This window comes from Hippoglossus stenolepis, chromosome 13 (genome assembly GCF_022539355.2).
Source record: "Hippoglossus stenolepis isolate QCI-W04-F060 chromosome 13, HSTE1.2, whole genome shotgun sequence".
NCBI classification, from domain to species: domain Eukaryota; kingdom Metazoa; phylum Chordata; class Actinopteri; order Pleuronectiformes; family Pleuronectidae; genus Hippoglossus; species Hippoglossus stenolepis.
This window is the reverse complement of record NC_061495.1, coordinates 15736392-15751421: the sequence shown is the minus strand read 5'-3', so window position 1 is coordinate 15751421 and position 15030 is coordinate 15736392. Positions and strand designations below refer to the sequence as shown.

At 41.8% G+C, this 15030-nt stretch overlaps 1 protein-coding gene and 1 long non-coding RNA gene across 6 annotated transcripts in view; one reads left to right on the top strand and one right to left on the bottom strand.

Annotated features, from left to right (window-relative positions):
* The window catches only part of myo16 (myosin XVI), a 100923-nt gene that overhangs the window by 39716 nt on the left and 46177 nt on the right, over positions 1–15030 (bottom strand). For all 5 annotated transcript variants that reach the window (XR_007034788.1, XM_047342580.1, XM_047342582.1 and 2 more), the window contains exons 9-19: positions 13582–13732; positions 13266–13416; positions 12978–13088; positions 10634–10699; positions 8649–8776; positions 7201–7306; positions 5890–6007; positions 4302–4449; positions 3419–3536; positions 1328–1445; positions 604–675 (exon numbers count right to left, since the gene is read on the bottom strand). Coding sequence is in view for 4 of the 5 variants with exons in the window: in XM_047342580.1 (XP_047198536.1) it covers positions 604–675; positions 1328–1445; positions 3419–3536; positions 4302–4449; positions 5890–6007; positions 7201–7306; positions 8649–8776; positions 10634–10699; positions 12978–13088; positions 13266–13416; positions 13582–13732 (1287 nt within the window). In the remaining variant the exon portion in view is untranslated. The remainder of the gene's footprint in view (positions 1–603; positions 676–1327; positions 1446–3418; positions 3537–4301; positions 4450–5889; positions 6008–7200; positions 7307–8648; positions 8777–10633; positions 10700–12977; positions 13089–13265; positions 13417–13581; positions 13733–15030) is intronic.
* LOC118119963 lies at positions 89–10372 on the top strand. The gene is made up of 4 exons (XR_007034789.1): positions 89–482; positions 554–790; positions 4348–7921; positions 9761–10372. It is a non-coding gene; the product is annotated as an uncharacterized LOC118119963 (long non-coding RNA).

Below are 15030 nucleotides of genomic sequence, written 5' to 3'. Positions count from 1 at the left end.
CCGAGTGTAGCACACTCTCAGCGATCATGCACAGTGGCAAGCAGGTAGATAGCATTGCTAGCACCGTTAGCATTGCTGTGTTGGGCTGTTTTTAGCCCACAGACTTTATAAACACAAGATGTAGCTGTGGTGTTTGTGGCTTAACAGCACCGTGGTGATAGGTGTGTTTATTTTGTTTTTTTGTGCTCTGACAGGTGAAAATAAGGGTGTCCACCCAGCTGTCATGTTTACGTCACTGCTAACCTGAGCAGGGGGCATCTCGCTTTCTTTAACCTTATAAAAGTGGGGAGGGCCATCGGTTTGTGCTTGAACTGGATACCAACACAAAAAACAGAACCAGGGATGACAACAAACACAGTTACTGTTACTAACTGCTCTCCTCAAGCTGCCAATACTCGACTATATCTTTATGGCTACGATATAATTTGTTCAAAAACCTGGTGTATATAACCTTTAAGAGTCACCCTGACGCTCGATGAAATGTAAGTTGCGGCACTTTCTTAAAATCTCTATCAATATCTTGCTAGTGTTCTTTCTCATTATGTCTTTGCAGTCAAAAACACAGGAAGGGTCAAGTGATGGTGGAAGCTGGTGAGGCCTTACCTTTAAAGTACTGGACATCAGATGTGAGGGCGGTGCTTAAGTCGTTGGAGGACACCTGCAACAATCCAGCAACTGTGGCGAGACAGACAAAGAGAGATAATGGCAGAGTAAATGACACTGACATGATGACAGGATGAAACCGAGCATCAGAGACGTGGTGCTGATTCCATCCCGGAAACACAATCAGGTCTGTGCAGCTCTGACAGTGAAATCAGCTGAGTGCTACGACGGCTCATGCCTGTTTAATCTATCGGCGGAGCTGGAAGCAGTTAGTCATCAATGGATTTCTGAGCAGAGCCCATAAACAAGCAGCGGGAGGTGACAGCAACCCAGAAACCCTTTGCTGATATCACTAGCCTCAACATCGCATCACCCTGACAACGGCTGGCTCTTTCCCGTTCGGGCGCTGATGTCATTTGTTTACCATCTCAAGAAAGGTCAGGGGTCAAAGGAGCACATGCGGTGGCTGTAGAATTAAAGAGCCAGACAGAGAGAAATCACTGTCCCAATAGTGAGAAAGTGTATTAAGGGTTCTGTCCTCACCAAGGTTACGTTTTGGCAGAAAGGCAGCTTATAAAACAGGTGACTGTCTGGTGTTTAGCTCATGCTGGTTAGCTGCCAAGCAGAGGAACAGCGAGAGGAGGAGCTATGATGATGCACCCCTCCTCCTCACCACCTACACTTAGCCTGGAAATGTGGCCCCAGTTGTGACCGGGGCACTGACCTCTCTCCAACAGCTGCAGGTCAGAAGGGAAGGCTGTATCGGCTTCTGTCAATGCGGTGAAACGTACGTCCCCAATATGGAGCACAGCGGATAGCAGCGTAAACACTGAGTCAACCTCCTAACAGAGAGAAAGAGACACACAGGGACAGAGAGAGAGGAGGACGTTAGAGTAAAATAATAACGAAGTTTGGATATTATCATTTAATATTTAATACCAATTTATATAACGGATTATTAAGGCCACTTAAAGATAAAAAAAAAATATCTGATACCTCTAATTTTAGGCAACGTGTGATCACAAAATAATTCTCGAAAACTCTTTTGTGATTTTCTTCACATGGCCCCTAATGCGCCTTCGGTACTTTGCACCACATGACACGGCATTATTCAGATTCTTATTAATGCCAACAGATCTAATGAGACCAAAAAACTAAATTACTCTTGAAAAAAGCATATTGATTAACTAAACTAGTCCTTGCATTACCGTGACCTTTTGAGTTTATTTTGAACCAATCCCACATGGAAAATACTCATTTAAGACTAAATGTGTGTTAATCCTTAACTCAAAATAGTCCCCAGGAAATGCACTAGTTAACTATTACTTTTATGGTGTTTTCTAAAAACCTACGCTGCTCAAATGTTATCGGACATTTCTTTAAAAAAAGATGAAATCCTATGTTTTTTATACCTATTTCCATTTTCAGTAGGAATAAATGGGCTTGAGACTGAGAGTGATAGACAGACATAGTGATCGACTGACATAAGCATTGTTAGTTTGGAATTTTGATGGGATTTCTTGACAATAACAGAAATAAAGAATAACCAGCATTATTGTTCCATGTAATACAAAATACTAAATGTAATGTGAATCTAACACTAGCACATCAACCCTCTTCTCTCCATTCACACACTTCCCACTCTCCCTTCCTCTGTGCCCTTGAGTAGAGGACGCTTAATGGAATACCCCATTACCCACTGCTCTGAGAGGGGGATGTTTGAGTTTGAGGGTGTGTGCTTGTGTGTTTGTGTGTGTGTGCCTGTGAGTGTATGTGAGTATGTCTACGTGTGCACTCTCTCAAGGCAGGATATTGGAGCTGATATCTGGGAGATAAACACAAGCATTAGTCTCTGTCTGACACTCTATCCAGAGATAGACCCCCTTCCTGTTAGGGAGGAGAAGAAAGGGAACGAGGCAGAGAAAAGGAACGATAGGGAGCACTAATGACGATTGACCTTTGGGTCTGGACTGGGAGTCGTCCCCTGATGAGAGCTTAGACATAGACCAATGGGTGCCATTGTCATTGGGTCCACCACTTGCACTCCTACTCCCCCACTCCTTCTTCTGCCCCTTGGTCTCTCTCTCTCCCTCTCGGCCTTATAGAGTGGACACTAGTGCCCTCTGATAATAACACCATCTACCACTCTACTCCTCTGTCCCTTGCATGCCTGCGTGTATTGACTGCTGCTGGATTAAAAGGTGAGATAGTGGTCACTCACTGCTGACAGATGCTGACTGGAAATCTAAGAATAGAACCTGATAATGAGCTGGGAACAAAGCTGGTCGGGTATAGGACAGACTGTGCTATCATGGCCCACTACATGCACACTATATGCACATATCAGTGTCCTGTCCTCTGCATTTGGTCACTAATTTGATATGGCCTTTATATAAATAGTTATAACACATGATGAGTTCCTTCAGGACCTGAATCCTAAGAAATCCCCCTATCTGTGGCAACTAAGTTTGAACAGATGAAGCCCGTCTCATTTTAAATGCTTCTTGTGTCTGACTTGTTAGGACACAATGTCATGTCCTTTTTGTAGCCCGCCATATCCATATCATTTTGCAGGGTTCGATTACTGGGATAGTAACATTTTAGCCATGACTTTTGAAATATTTGACTTTACAAATTGTCAAAAACGTACAAATTAAAAAGTTATTTGTGCATCAAAATATGAGGTAAAATCTCATCAGTGACAACATAATTGGATATGTCAGAATATCTTATTTTAACACTTAAATTATCCCAGCTCTCCATAGTGTTTGAATAAAGATGCTCAACCCAAGGTGTATGCAGTGCATATTGATACCTGCTTGTTGAAGCCCAGGGCTCGCAGGGCTTGTATGACTGCTGCGAAGCGTTCCCTGCTCTGGGTAGAGGCTTTAGCTACTGGAGGGCTCTCCTCTGGAAATCCTCCACTAAGATACCTGAAGTAAAGACAGAAAGCTGAGGCAACATGGACCAAGCCTTCAAACAAATACAGAAGAAGCATATGAGGCCTTATGCTAAGGCGAGTGAAAAATGACAAGTGCACAGGTTTGACAGAAGAGACCTACAACCAAAAGATTTATGATATATATTTGTGCAGGATTATATTTAGTCTCAATCATACTGTAGTAGTAATAATAGCATTATTAATCTGCAGGACTAGATTACGCAAACAGAGCAAAGATATACGGACACAGAATAGGTTGGTATGATGCCAAAGGGTCTACTGCGCTTCTTAAGCTCCATTCAGACTGATTCAAGTCAGTGCTTATCGCACTGTTGTGTATATTGGATTCTTTGTACAGTAGCAGAAAAAAAAATCATCTATCAGCAGACAAGCACATTTGTATAAATGAGGACACAAACACACACAAGACACACAAGGCTGTACATCCATAGATGCATGAATAAGAGAAATTGATTAAAAAGTACATTGACTGTATGTGTTTATCCGATGTTCCTTTCACACTCTCCTTGATGCTATGGAATATGAGGGTATTTAATTGGACTGAACTGTATACTGTGACCTCTGCAGCTTCTACTCTTCATGTGAGAAGTGAGGTTTCTGATTCTTTTTAGAGTCCAAACACAGGATTAAACTGAGGTGCTCCTGATAACAAAATGACCAGCTATAACCAATACACTCCTTTCATTCATGATTTTAGGAACTAGTGACATGCATGTGGCACCTGACAGCAACATACCTATGAGCCAGGACATTGTTGAGGTTAAGTGTGCTCTTCTCCTCAGGGGACAGGCCTTCAGCCATCAGATAGAAGATGTTGAAGTTGTGCTGGTGTGGAGCCGGTTGGACCAGACGAGACTTCTCCAACATGTACGTGTACACACGGGCTTTAACACCAAATAAGACGCAGACTTCAATAACAGAAGGTGCAAATACAAGTTTTCAGCAGTGTTAATTATAATTGTCAGCCCTGAACATTGAATTTGTGTCCACTGTTCAACATCAAGTGCTCTCTGATCAAATTCACTGAGGTAATTTAAGGTCAGCATGGTTGTAAAAATGGAACGCTGGTACAAAACATAAGACTGTACTTCCCCCTGTTGGTGATAACATAGCATTGCACCTGATTCGAAACTAAAACTACACCTTTACTCTATCTGAGCCTCAGTAACACTATGCGTGTTATATGGTTTATATTCACAGCCACTGCACTATTATCATAAAGTTAGGGATCCTCACTTGGCTATAAATATATAATTGTTTTCAAATAATCACAAATAAATGGGATAAAAGATCTACAGAAACTGTTGATTTTCTGTATATAAAAAACAAAACAAAACTAGGATGAGGTAATTTTGAGAATTAATTACAATGTTGGGACACCATCAACTTTCCGTCCTTCTCCTGTCTCTCATGTGGAATAAAATTCATTCTAAAGTGGCTTCAGGGAGAATCTAGACTGCTTTACTTTTTGCACACTTTATTTTGTTGTACATTTAAATCCAGATGGTTAAAAATGCCATTTTGATCATCTGCAAGTGAAGACATGTTTTTAGAAACTTACAAATCAGAATAAAAATACAAATTACAATTTCAATAGGGCCTCCCACCGTCGGTGCTCGGGCCCTAATAATAATTCCCTTCATGCAGGACTTTGTAGATTCCCTTTTGGTAACATTTACAGTTTCAGGTCTTTTAAGACTAATCCTTCAAGCTTTGAACACCTGGTTTTGTGCAGGTTATCTCACTTTCCCTTGCACATCCTTTTATGCTTCGTCACATTGGATAGGAAGTGACTGACCTGCCATCTCCAGGTCTCTCCTCAGATCTTGATCTATAGTATGTAAATCTGGGATTTGGTTGGACCACTCTAGGACTGTCACACTTGTCCCAAAGCCACTCCTGCATTGTCTTGGCTTTAGCTTCATGTTGTTGTCATGCTGAACGGGGAACTGTTTCCTCAGTCTCAGGTCGTGTGCACATTTTGGCCTCATTCTTTTCTCATTTCTGACCAGTCTTGTTGCTTCTGCTGCTCAGAATTACCTTATAGAATGATGCTGCAACCACCACGCTTCACCACAGAAATAGTCTGGGTGATGAGGAGTTACATTTTTGTCTCACCCGAGAATCTGTCTCCTCAGACTCTCAAAGTCACTTGAATAGCGATTGTAAAAAAAACTAAAAACATATATTTGATTTGTCATTTTATCTATTTTAATCTAGAACACTAAAATGTGCAGTAAGTAAAGGAGTCAGAACACTTTCTGATAAGCCACTGAATATGCTTGTAACTAGTTCACTGCTGCAGTGACAGAAATGTAGTTTACCTCTGAGCGGTGTCCTCCTCTTGTCACAGTATTGAATGGTCAACAACTTGATAAAGCGGCTTGAGCTGATGTTCCTTTGGGTTTTTGCATGACCAAAGGCCTCCAGAATACAGTTCACCTGTGTATTATATCAAACCAAATGAAAATGTAACAGCGTTTACAACATCTTTTAGAACTGAATAGATATGTTCTCTGTTTTTATATCAATCAATTGATCTTATGTATCTCTTACAAAGGTTTCTAGAGATGAAACAAAATTTGTTGTACTCCCATTCCACTTTTTACCACTAGATGTCAATATGCATCCATAATCTTGGTTCTCTGTGTTAATTCTGTCCCAGGATGATCAGAGAGCGAGCTGACCCAGATATCGAAGACATAATGATGACTTCATCAGAACACAGCACTTGTGTTTCCAGGCTATAAACTGAATTTTTACCCAACTGACAGGCTGAGTGCAGAGCAGGTGAATCATGTGTTAAGCACCACCAATGAAGACAAGAAGAGGCAGTGACAAAAGTGCTGCCCTAGATTACAGATTCGTCTTTTCTTTCTTTCCGTTTTTCAGATACAGCCAGAGGAAGGACGCTAAACTCTAAGCCCTTTTTGTCTCTCCAAACATTTCATGCTTATTATCTATTCTGACAAAATGAATGTAGTTGTACTTTGTTGATCTTTGCACTCCACAATCAATTCTCTATATATTGGCTGAAAGGAAGTAGAAAAATGCGCTCCCATCTAAGAATATCAAAGAACAATTTTCTCTGCTGCGAAAGGTTCAGTCATAAAGAGCCAGCATCACAGAGATAGATATTTATAATGATGCAATCAAACATCAGAGTGCTCAAATGATGTCTATGACAAATAAGCAGCTATTGAGCAGTAAGGAGGAGACCACAAGCGATAGCTCATAATGTGCTCTGCTAATCCATACCTCTATTGTTATAGGAACAGCAGGGTTCAGTGAGTGCTATCTGGCTTTTTTATAGCAGGGGTAACATGAGGGAAGGAACAATAAGCACAAAACAGGATGCAAGATTCAGCCAGTGCCTCAGTTTGAAGAGCATAACAAATATTCATGAGTTTCCCTCGGAGGATTCATTGTGTACTACATAGCATAGAAACAAAATTAATAAACAATACAATAACATTATTTTCTAGCACTTTTTTGCAAAGTCGAAGCAAAGAAACAAGGTCATAACAGCAATAAAGGATTCAAAACTCGTTGCCCAGGACTCTGCAGTTACAACTGAAGACTGCTTGAAGTGTCAAATAGAAGAGTATCCTACACACAGACAGGTCCAGACTTACGTGTCTCATTCTGGGATCCAGTGAAAAGCCTTTGGGGCTGGAGCGGGCTGTCAGGTGTCTCACTATGTGTTTGCATGCCTCTGATTTTCCAGACCCACTTTCACCACTAAAGACACAAAGACATAAAAATGTCATTTATATTTTAGGCATTGTTACATGTCTTATACTGTTTGGCTCTAATCTGATTCCATATGATATAAAAAAGGAAGAAATAACCTAGTTTATATGTGGATACTTGCATTTCATTCAAAATAAAGAGACATTTTATTAAAAGCATTAAAGGAAATCAAAAATCATGCAACTTCGTGTGTTCCACTGCTGTGTGTGTCTCAAAAGAATAGGTGTGATGCTGTAGTCATCAGGGTGTTTCCTACACGTCACCTCAGTGACATGTTTCCACCCTCCTGACATCATGCCTTCAGAGACCCTTTACACTAAACCTACAATATGTGTCTCTTTGCAACACTAAAACTAACATTTCTCTGTTGACCAGCAATTTTCACACGCTGTTACTGCCACAAATGATCTGACACTGGAGGCCTGTTTTTAATTTGGCATGGAGTGGATATTAAACCTGGCATAGGGTAACTCTACAGTACACGCTCTGACACTTACCGTCATGCAGCGAGCTGAGACCAGCATAGTTACACCAAGCAGATGGCTTCAGAAGGTCAGAAGCCCTTGCTAATGACGGCACTGTGCTGTGGTACCCTGTTTGTCTGTGAGTATGTGTGTTGCTATATCTCTTACTAATGGCCCTGCTGAGTGTGAAGTCTACAGGCCTTTTCACTGTCTTTTCATTTAACAGTTTTTATTAGATTTCAAGGGCATTTTGTTAGTGCACGAGCCTCTGGGGATCATGGCTGCTGATTGCCTCTTTACGTGCAGGAGCTTGTGTGTATGTGTGTTCTTCAATGTGTGTGTGTGTGTGTGTGAGGAGAGACAGAGTTAAACAGAAGGCTTCAATGAAAGAGAAATAAGAAAAGGAGTGATAAGTGTAGTGGGGAAAGAATCAGAGAAACGAGAGTGGGTGTACGTGCAAAAGCACTGTACAATGTCCCTGAATGCCTGTGTGTTTGCATGTGATTGTGTGTGAGTGAGATAGATAGCCTGTGGCCAGGGCACGTTAACTCTCTGCCAGATTGGTTATAACTCAGCAGGAATGTCACTGGAGAGCCGGAACGGGATTTAATTGCAATCAGGGAGTTGCCTCGGTCCAGCCAAGGACAAAGAGCAAGACGCTGTGATGCTCCGAGCAAACATTCATCTCCATGTGAACACCACACACGTCAGCAGCTCGGCTCAGAGTGTGAGCTATTAATCTCTCAGGGAGCGTTTAACAGGTGTGTGGTCAAACCAGGGGGCAAACTGAACAAGTTAACATTTTTGTCTCAGCATGCCAAAGCACAAAGTTCAGTGTTTGCGTGTTTGGGGAAGGGGGGGTGTACCTTAAGATGAAACACTGCGGGCGTCTCTCCTGCAGCATCATGTGGTAAGCTCTCTCTGCTGAGGAGAAGATGTGAGGGGGCAAAGAGGAGCACAGACGACCTGTGGAGCTCAGGTACAACTGACTCACCTGAGAGAGAGAGAGTAGTAGACACAGTCAATTAAGACATTGGATTACAACCTTACGTAACACGGATACAAACATGGACTGAGTAACAGACGGTTAGGTTTCAGCCAAATAGTGAAACCATGCTGCGTATCACTTTACATCCCTGTGTCCTGCTCACTCACCAAGGAGCGGTTTACCCCGAATGACAACCATGCCATTCAGTGACAAAGATATCAGTTTGGTGATTTTAAACACGTGCACTGTGGGTAATCTCTATAAACAGATGCTGCATGTGAATATGCAGAATTTGTAGGTGAGGGACACGATTTTGGGGCCTTTTCTAGTATGACCAACCGTTGTTTAGCAAGCTTTGGTTGCCCAGAGCTAACCAGTCTGTGTGGAGAGCAAAAGAAGTGGAACACATTGACCGAGATGCATCAGCTACTGGCTTTTTAACTGATAGCTGTTAATAGAGTTTAGACCAAATGTCACTAGTTGTGAAAACATACGGTTGTAGATGTCGCCTCTCAACTCCAACTCCATTCTCGCTAATTTCACTAGGCGAGAGCCGATGGGTTCCGAGATTGCACCTTGAGTGACGCTGACAATTTGCCTGGTTTACTTTAAAACAATAACTCAAAAGCAAGTAAATGCACTATAGAGCTTAATTCCATGTAATTTAACTGCAAAAAAAGAAAAATTTAAAAGAAAAAAATACTTTCTTTGCCTCCATCTTTCCAAAGGTGTAACAATATAACATTTATATGTATATGTAATATGGAGCTGAATGTGGACCACATAGTGTTTTATTCTTTAGTTTAGTTTGATTTGCTTCTAAAATATAGCGTTTTAAAATAGTGAAACTTCAATATGTTGCACAATGTATGCCTTAAATAGGGACAGTTAAATAAGGTATGAATGAGTTTATATGACAGTGAACCATCAACTGTTTATAATACTGAACTGTGAGATATCTGTGCTGTTAACACCTCTGTCTCTAACCAGGCCAGCAGATGTGTACCAGTGCTGTTGGTGGCTTTAGGAAAGTGAAGGAGGATGGGCTGTGGACCACCAGACCAGAGGGGGGTGACAGACGGCCAGCAGATCACACATGTTATGACATATGTCCTCCTGAGTCTGGCTCCTCCTTGCTCCTCCACACAGCCTCTCTCTCAGTTGGGTTTAGATGCCTGGAGTGAATCCAGACACAGGCAGGAATAGGACAACCGGGGGGGGGGCTTGGCTTCAATGTGTCATGGCAATACAAGACATCTACTCCTCCATTCAACACCTTCTGGACCCAGATGGGCACACTCCAGACTGGCATTAATTCTGCTATTTCAAACATGACCAATCTTCTATTTAAAATAATGTGAAACATGTTACACCTCCCTGTACAAAATGATCAATTTGTTTAAAGAACCAGTGCCTCTTAGTCATCAACTGTCTACCCTTGCTGTTGAATAGTGTTGAATATAATGCTTTTCATCTTCAGTGATCATGTTCTCTTCATAGAGGACAGGTAGCGTAATAAACTCTATGTGACTCTGAGCGCGAGTGTGTGTGTGTGTCTACCTAAACTGGATCCTTCTATTTCCCGGCTGATGCAGAGTCAGCCTTATGCTGTGTATCACTGACAGGAAAGCTGCATTATTTATCAACCACAAGGTCCATTTCATCTGTTCACATCCTGCTTATTATACAGCAAACACTCCTTGACAGTATGATTTTCCATGTACAATGCATAACCTTTTACAGTGTGAAGCCGCATAATTTAGAAAGAGATACTTAAACCTGCAAATTCAACATTAGGTTAGCTCAGCACTGCATAATACTTTAAACCTGTGTTAAGTAGAGGTAGTTAAAACACATGCTTACCAAAGTGGAATAGATGGGCAGCTCTTTATTTGGATTGACCAGCAGAAGGATGTGCCCAATGTAAGTCTGCAAAAGAGCACAAAAACACACGAGTCGTCTTTAACTTAACAGAAACTGTTGAAAATAAGAAGTTTATCCAAAATCATAAAACATTTATCTTTTGGATGTGAGCTGACGATTAACTCCTTTCCCATTTCCAGTAGAGGAGTTTACCTCTCTGTTTTTTCCTCTGGCGCGTCATGTTCAACGTCAACAATGCACCAAAAACTGAGAAGCTCTCCCACCTCGCTGTCTCGCCAAATTAACGCATTCACTTTGGTCTCTCGTTTCCATGAATGCAGATCGGTACTGGATCTTAAAGACCCATGTCTTCTGCTGAGTCATTTGCCCCAGGAGTGAGTTTCGATTGCATCCATCCCCATTGCGGACAAAAGAGTTGAGTTGAATTTTGAAAATTATTCGAAATGGGCTTAAGTTAACACCGACTGAAAACAGAAGTACTGTCCCACTCTTTCCTTAACATCGGTGGTGCTGCCCATCTCTATTGCCATCAGAATGGTATACATACAGGTCGGGAAGGGACTCCTAGTGATAACCTCCGTAATGACCTTTTTCCTAGACAAACAACAGACCTGCCCTCCCACACAGACCTACAGGCACTTTAGATAAAAATAACCCACTCGCAATTTCTGACCCTTTCCATTAAACTGCTAACACTGTTTCTTACAAAGAGTCCTGGGGGCTATTTGAAAGCTAACACTGTCCCTTGGGAAAGTGCAGGCGTTGCTAACATTCTGTAACATGCTGCTCTGTCCTTAGGCCCTGGCTCAAGGTTAATGAATTCCCTCTGCTTGCAGACACAAGCAGAAATACTCCCAACTTTCCAACTATTTAGTTTTCTAACTGGGTAAACTTGGGTAACATGGAAAGCCTTCAATACTGTCTTCTCTCATATCCATCCCCAGTTTCTTGCTGCTCTCCTCTGGGGTTTTCGTGGAGCACTGGTCCTTCTACCCTGGCAGAAGGCAGCAGATCACTCATCAAAGCCACGTCCCTGACCACCCTGCTGGGGACATATGGAGCGTTCACTGCCTTTGTCCACTCACCGTTTCTTTTCTTTACCAGATCTCTGCTTTGTTTACCTTTTTAATAAGTTGTTACGATATTGTACATTAGATATAGAAACAAGAACGATAAGAAGGGATGATAGGCAGTGAGGCCATCATCAGTTTACCTGGTTTTGTTTACTTTTATCTTTGACATAAACAGAATGAGTATAATGCATTACTTTGTCCTGTCCACCTGCATGACCAAGGAATAATATCAGATCAGGCCTCCTTTTCTTTCTTTTCACCACTTCTTCCAAAGGGACTTTACCTCAATATAAATAAATAAAATTAAGCTGAACTGTGGTTGTTTCTTTTTTTTCAGCCACCACTCTTCTTTCTTTTAATGTCCTCCCTTTGTGTGTGTCCCCTGCTGTGGCTAACCCGAATGTCTGTCGCCCATCTGGGTTTCCATAATAACAGTCTATTACTGCCTGTTCACAAAGGAGCTCACCGGATAGCTCCATATTGATCTAGTTCCAGTCTCTATGGAGTCTGAGTCCCAATGGAAAATTATGGGCCAGACCAGTTTTAAAGGAAAGCAGAATATGCCAGGAATATAAAAATGACCAATTGTTTGAGCTGAAGGTATTTTACTCCTGAATATCGGTATTGATTTATCTGTAAAAGTGATCCGAAATGTATTGATTTTGCAATTGTCACCAGTCTAAGTATGAGCATCTATGTGTATGTGTATATGAGTGTGAGTGCATGTGTCTGCTTATGAAAAAACCTGGTGTGCAGACTAGGGATTGTAAGATTTACCGAGGGATGGTAAGATTTACCGAGAATAAATGTTCACAATGACATTGACCCGATTAAAAAAAAGAATCACAATATACTTTTTAGGAGGAACTCTCAACTTGGCATCAGTAAAATCGGATTTATATGAAAACATTGATCAAAAGGCCCTATGGCTTTATCATTAAAAAATGTGACCAATAATATTGAATCTTAAAATAAACCTGAAATGTTTCTCACTCTCACTGGCCGATTCTTGTGATGGCTCTTTGCCAAATTTCACATGAATTGCATTCGTGTCACACATTGTCATGGAGGAGGAAGAGCTCCAACTTACACTGAAATGTGACAATTCAAAAGTTTGGCGACACTTTTCCAAGGGAAATGGACAATTTGAATCCTTTGCATCCCTAAATTGCTCAACTGTTAAATGTGTTAAGATGTTGTAAAAGCTGAACCGGAGAAAAGAACAGGAGAGAAGGACTGTAGGGTCTTACATAAATTTGATCGTTGCCGAAGCGCTTCTGCATCTCATAGAGTAGGCTGCTGTCAGTCAGCTCACTGAGGGACGCCAAGTCATCATTAGGGGCCGGAGGCATCAGCTTGACCTGAAGAAAATGCAATGCAAACTTAAAAATTAACAGGCCATGATAAATTGACAAAAACACAAACGTAAACAAAATGTGAAATTTCTTTGTTACTTGTATAACCAACCTGGATACTTTGGCAGTGTTCTTGTTATCTAACTGTTTATTGGGATGCAGGAGCTGAAAGAAAGTAGGTACCTGTTCCAGTTTGCTGCCTCCAGAGCTAAAGGGGCCATCTAGGCAATTATCCTGGGACTGCTGTCCGCACAGTGTTCCACCTGCCTCTCTGAACATGGCACATTTCTCAAACAGACTGTCCTGCTTAGAGATAGAGAGACCCAAGGGGTTCCTATATATAAAGTGGATAGTCAAGGATTTGGAAAAAGCAGCAGGTACAGGAAAGAAAGAAGGTTTGGGGCAAAGTTGTGAATGAGAGAAAAAGGGAAAAAACTTTATTTGCAATCTGTGTCGTTACCATAAAACATCACTTGTGCCTATGAAACTGTAAACCCACAAGTTCTTGACAGGTGTGGTGAGGTCGTGCGATCCACCATCGTAGCGTTGGTCTGTGGAGGGTGGAGGAGCGGAGGGGTCCTTCAGTCTCTGCAGCCAGCTCTCCTCTGCGTTCAGAAGCATATCAGCTATAGGCTCTGATGCAGCGATGCCTGGTGACGGGAAAACACAGTTTAGGCTAATCAGAGTACTGATTTAATTTGAAACAAAGCACAAGGCATATAGATTATAGAATGTGATTACATTGTTAAAACAAGATCATTATACTATGCTGTGAAACAACCAGGAACATTTTTCTTTTCTGTTGTCGTCTGCCATGTCAACACTCTTTCACAATCCGTGTGGACGAGCCAGTGCTGGTGCAGAATGTGAACCCCACTGTTGATCAATCCATCTGTGCTTAAGAGGAAGGGGGGGGGGGGTAAAGATCCTCCCTGTCTGTAATGAGGTCTAACAGGACACCAGGGAGGGGAACGGCTTTATCCTGTCTTTTTATTTCCTGGTGACTGACAACCCCCCAGACCCCCATCTCTTGCCTTGTCTTTCTTTCGTCATGTGGCTGCAGAAAGAGAGGGGGGTGTGGTTCCATTTGGAAAGGGGGGGTGTTGTGAGTCTCGAGGGGCTTGTCTTGCATCTTTTCTAAGCTTTCAAGCTGGATGGGACTATTGATTATGCTGGAGTGAGGCAGTCAGAGAAGTGTGATGAAGACATTGGGAGAACTGGTGGGAGGCAGCTATGATAGTATAGACGATTGCTCTCTATGACGCATCTAATCACTAACACACAATTACAATGACAACCTATAGTGGCCTGGTTCTGTTACGGCTTGAGACAAGGGGGATTTCTACCCCTGCTAGGTCCATGTATTAATAGGAGGAGGGAAATTGGGAAAATAATTATCAAGATCATGAGACCATGGAATAACAGCTTTTACTTCTACAATATTATGATTACATTTAATAAAAATATGTTGATTTACCCGATCACACCCACAGAGAGAATACGCATGGTTCTGAGAAGCTGAGGGCGGATTGTTCTTTTTTAGTAAACTTACATATAGAAATGCCAACTCACACTTAAAGGTCCCGTGTGTACTGCAGTGTTTCTCTTCAAAATGCATCCTTGGGGCTGTAGCAGAATAATTATTTTTCAAGTCCACTCAGAGTCTCCAATTACAGAATTGTAGCCTAAACTAAACACTAAACCTTTACAGCGGAACAGCCGACATGTTGACTCAGATTTTACCTATGGAGCCATTGTCAGATATGAACCCGAGCCATTGTCAGATATGAACTCCGAAAAATGTCTTGAAAATTGGGTCTGGACATTTTCCAGAGTTTCCGATTCAGATATGAAGAACTAAGCAGGAGATTATCCAGGTCCGACGTGTTCACAACAACAGGAAAATGTCTGGAACAGGGTTAGAGTTAGGTGAGGGGGGTCATCTGGG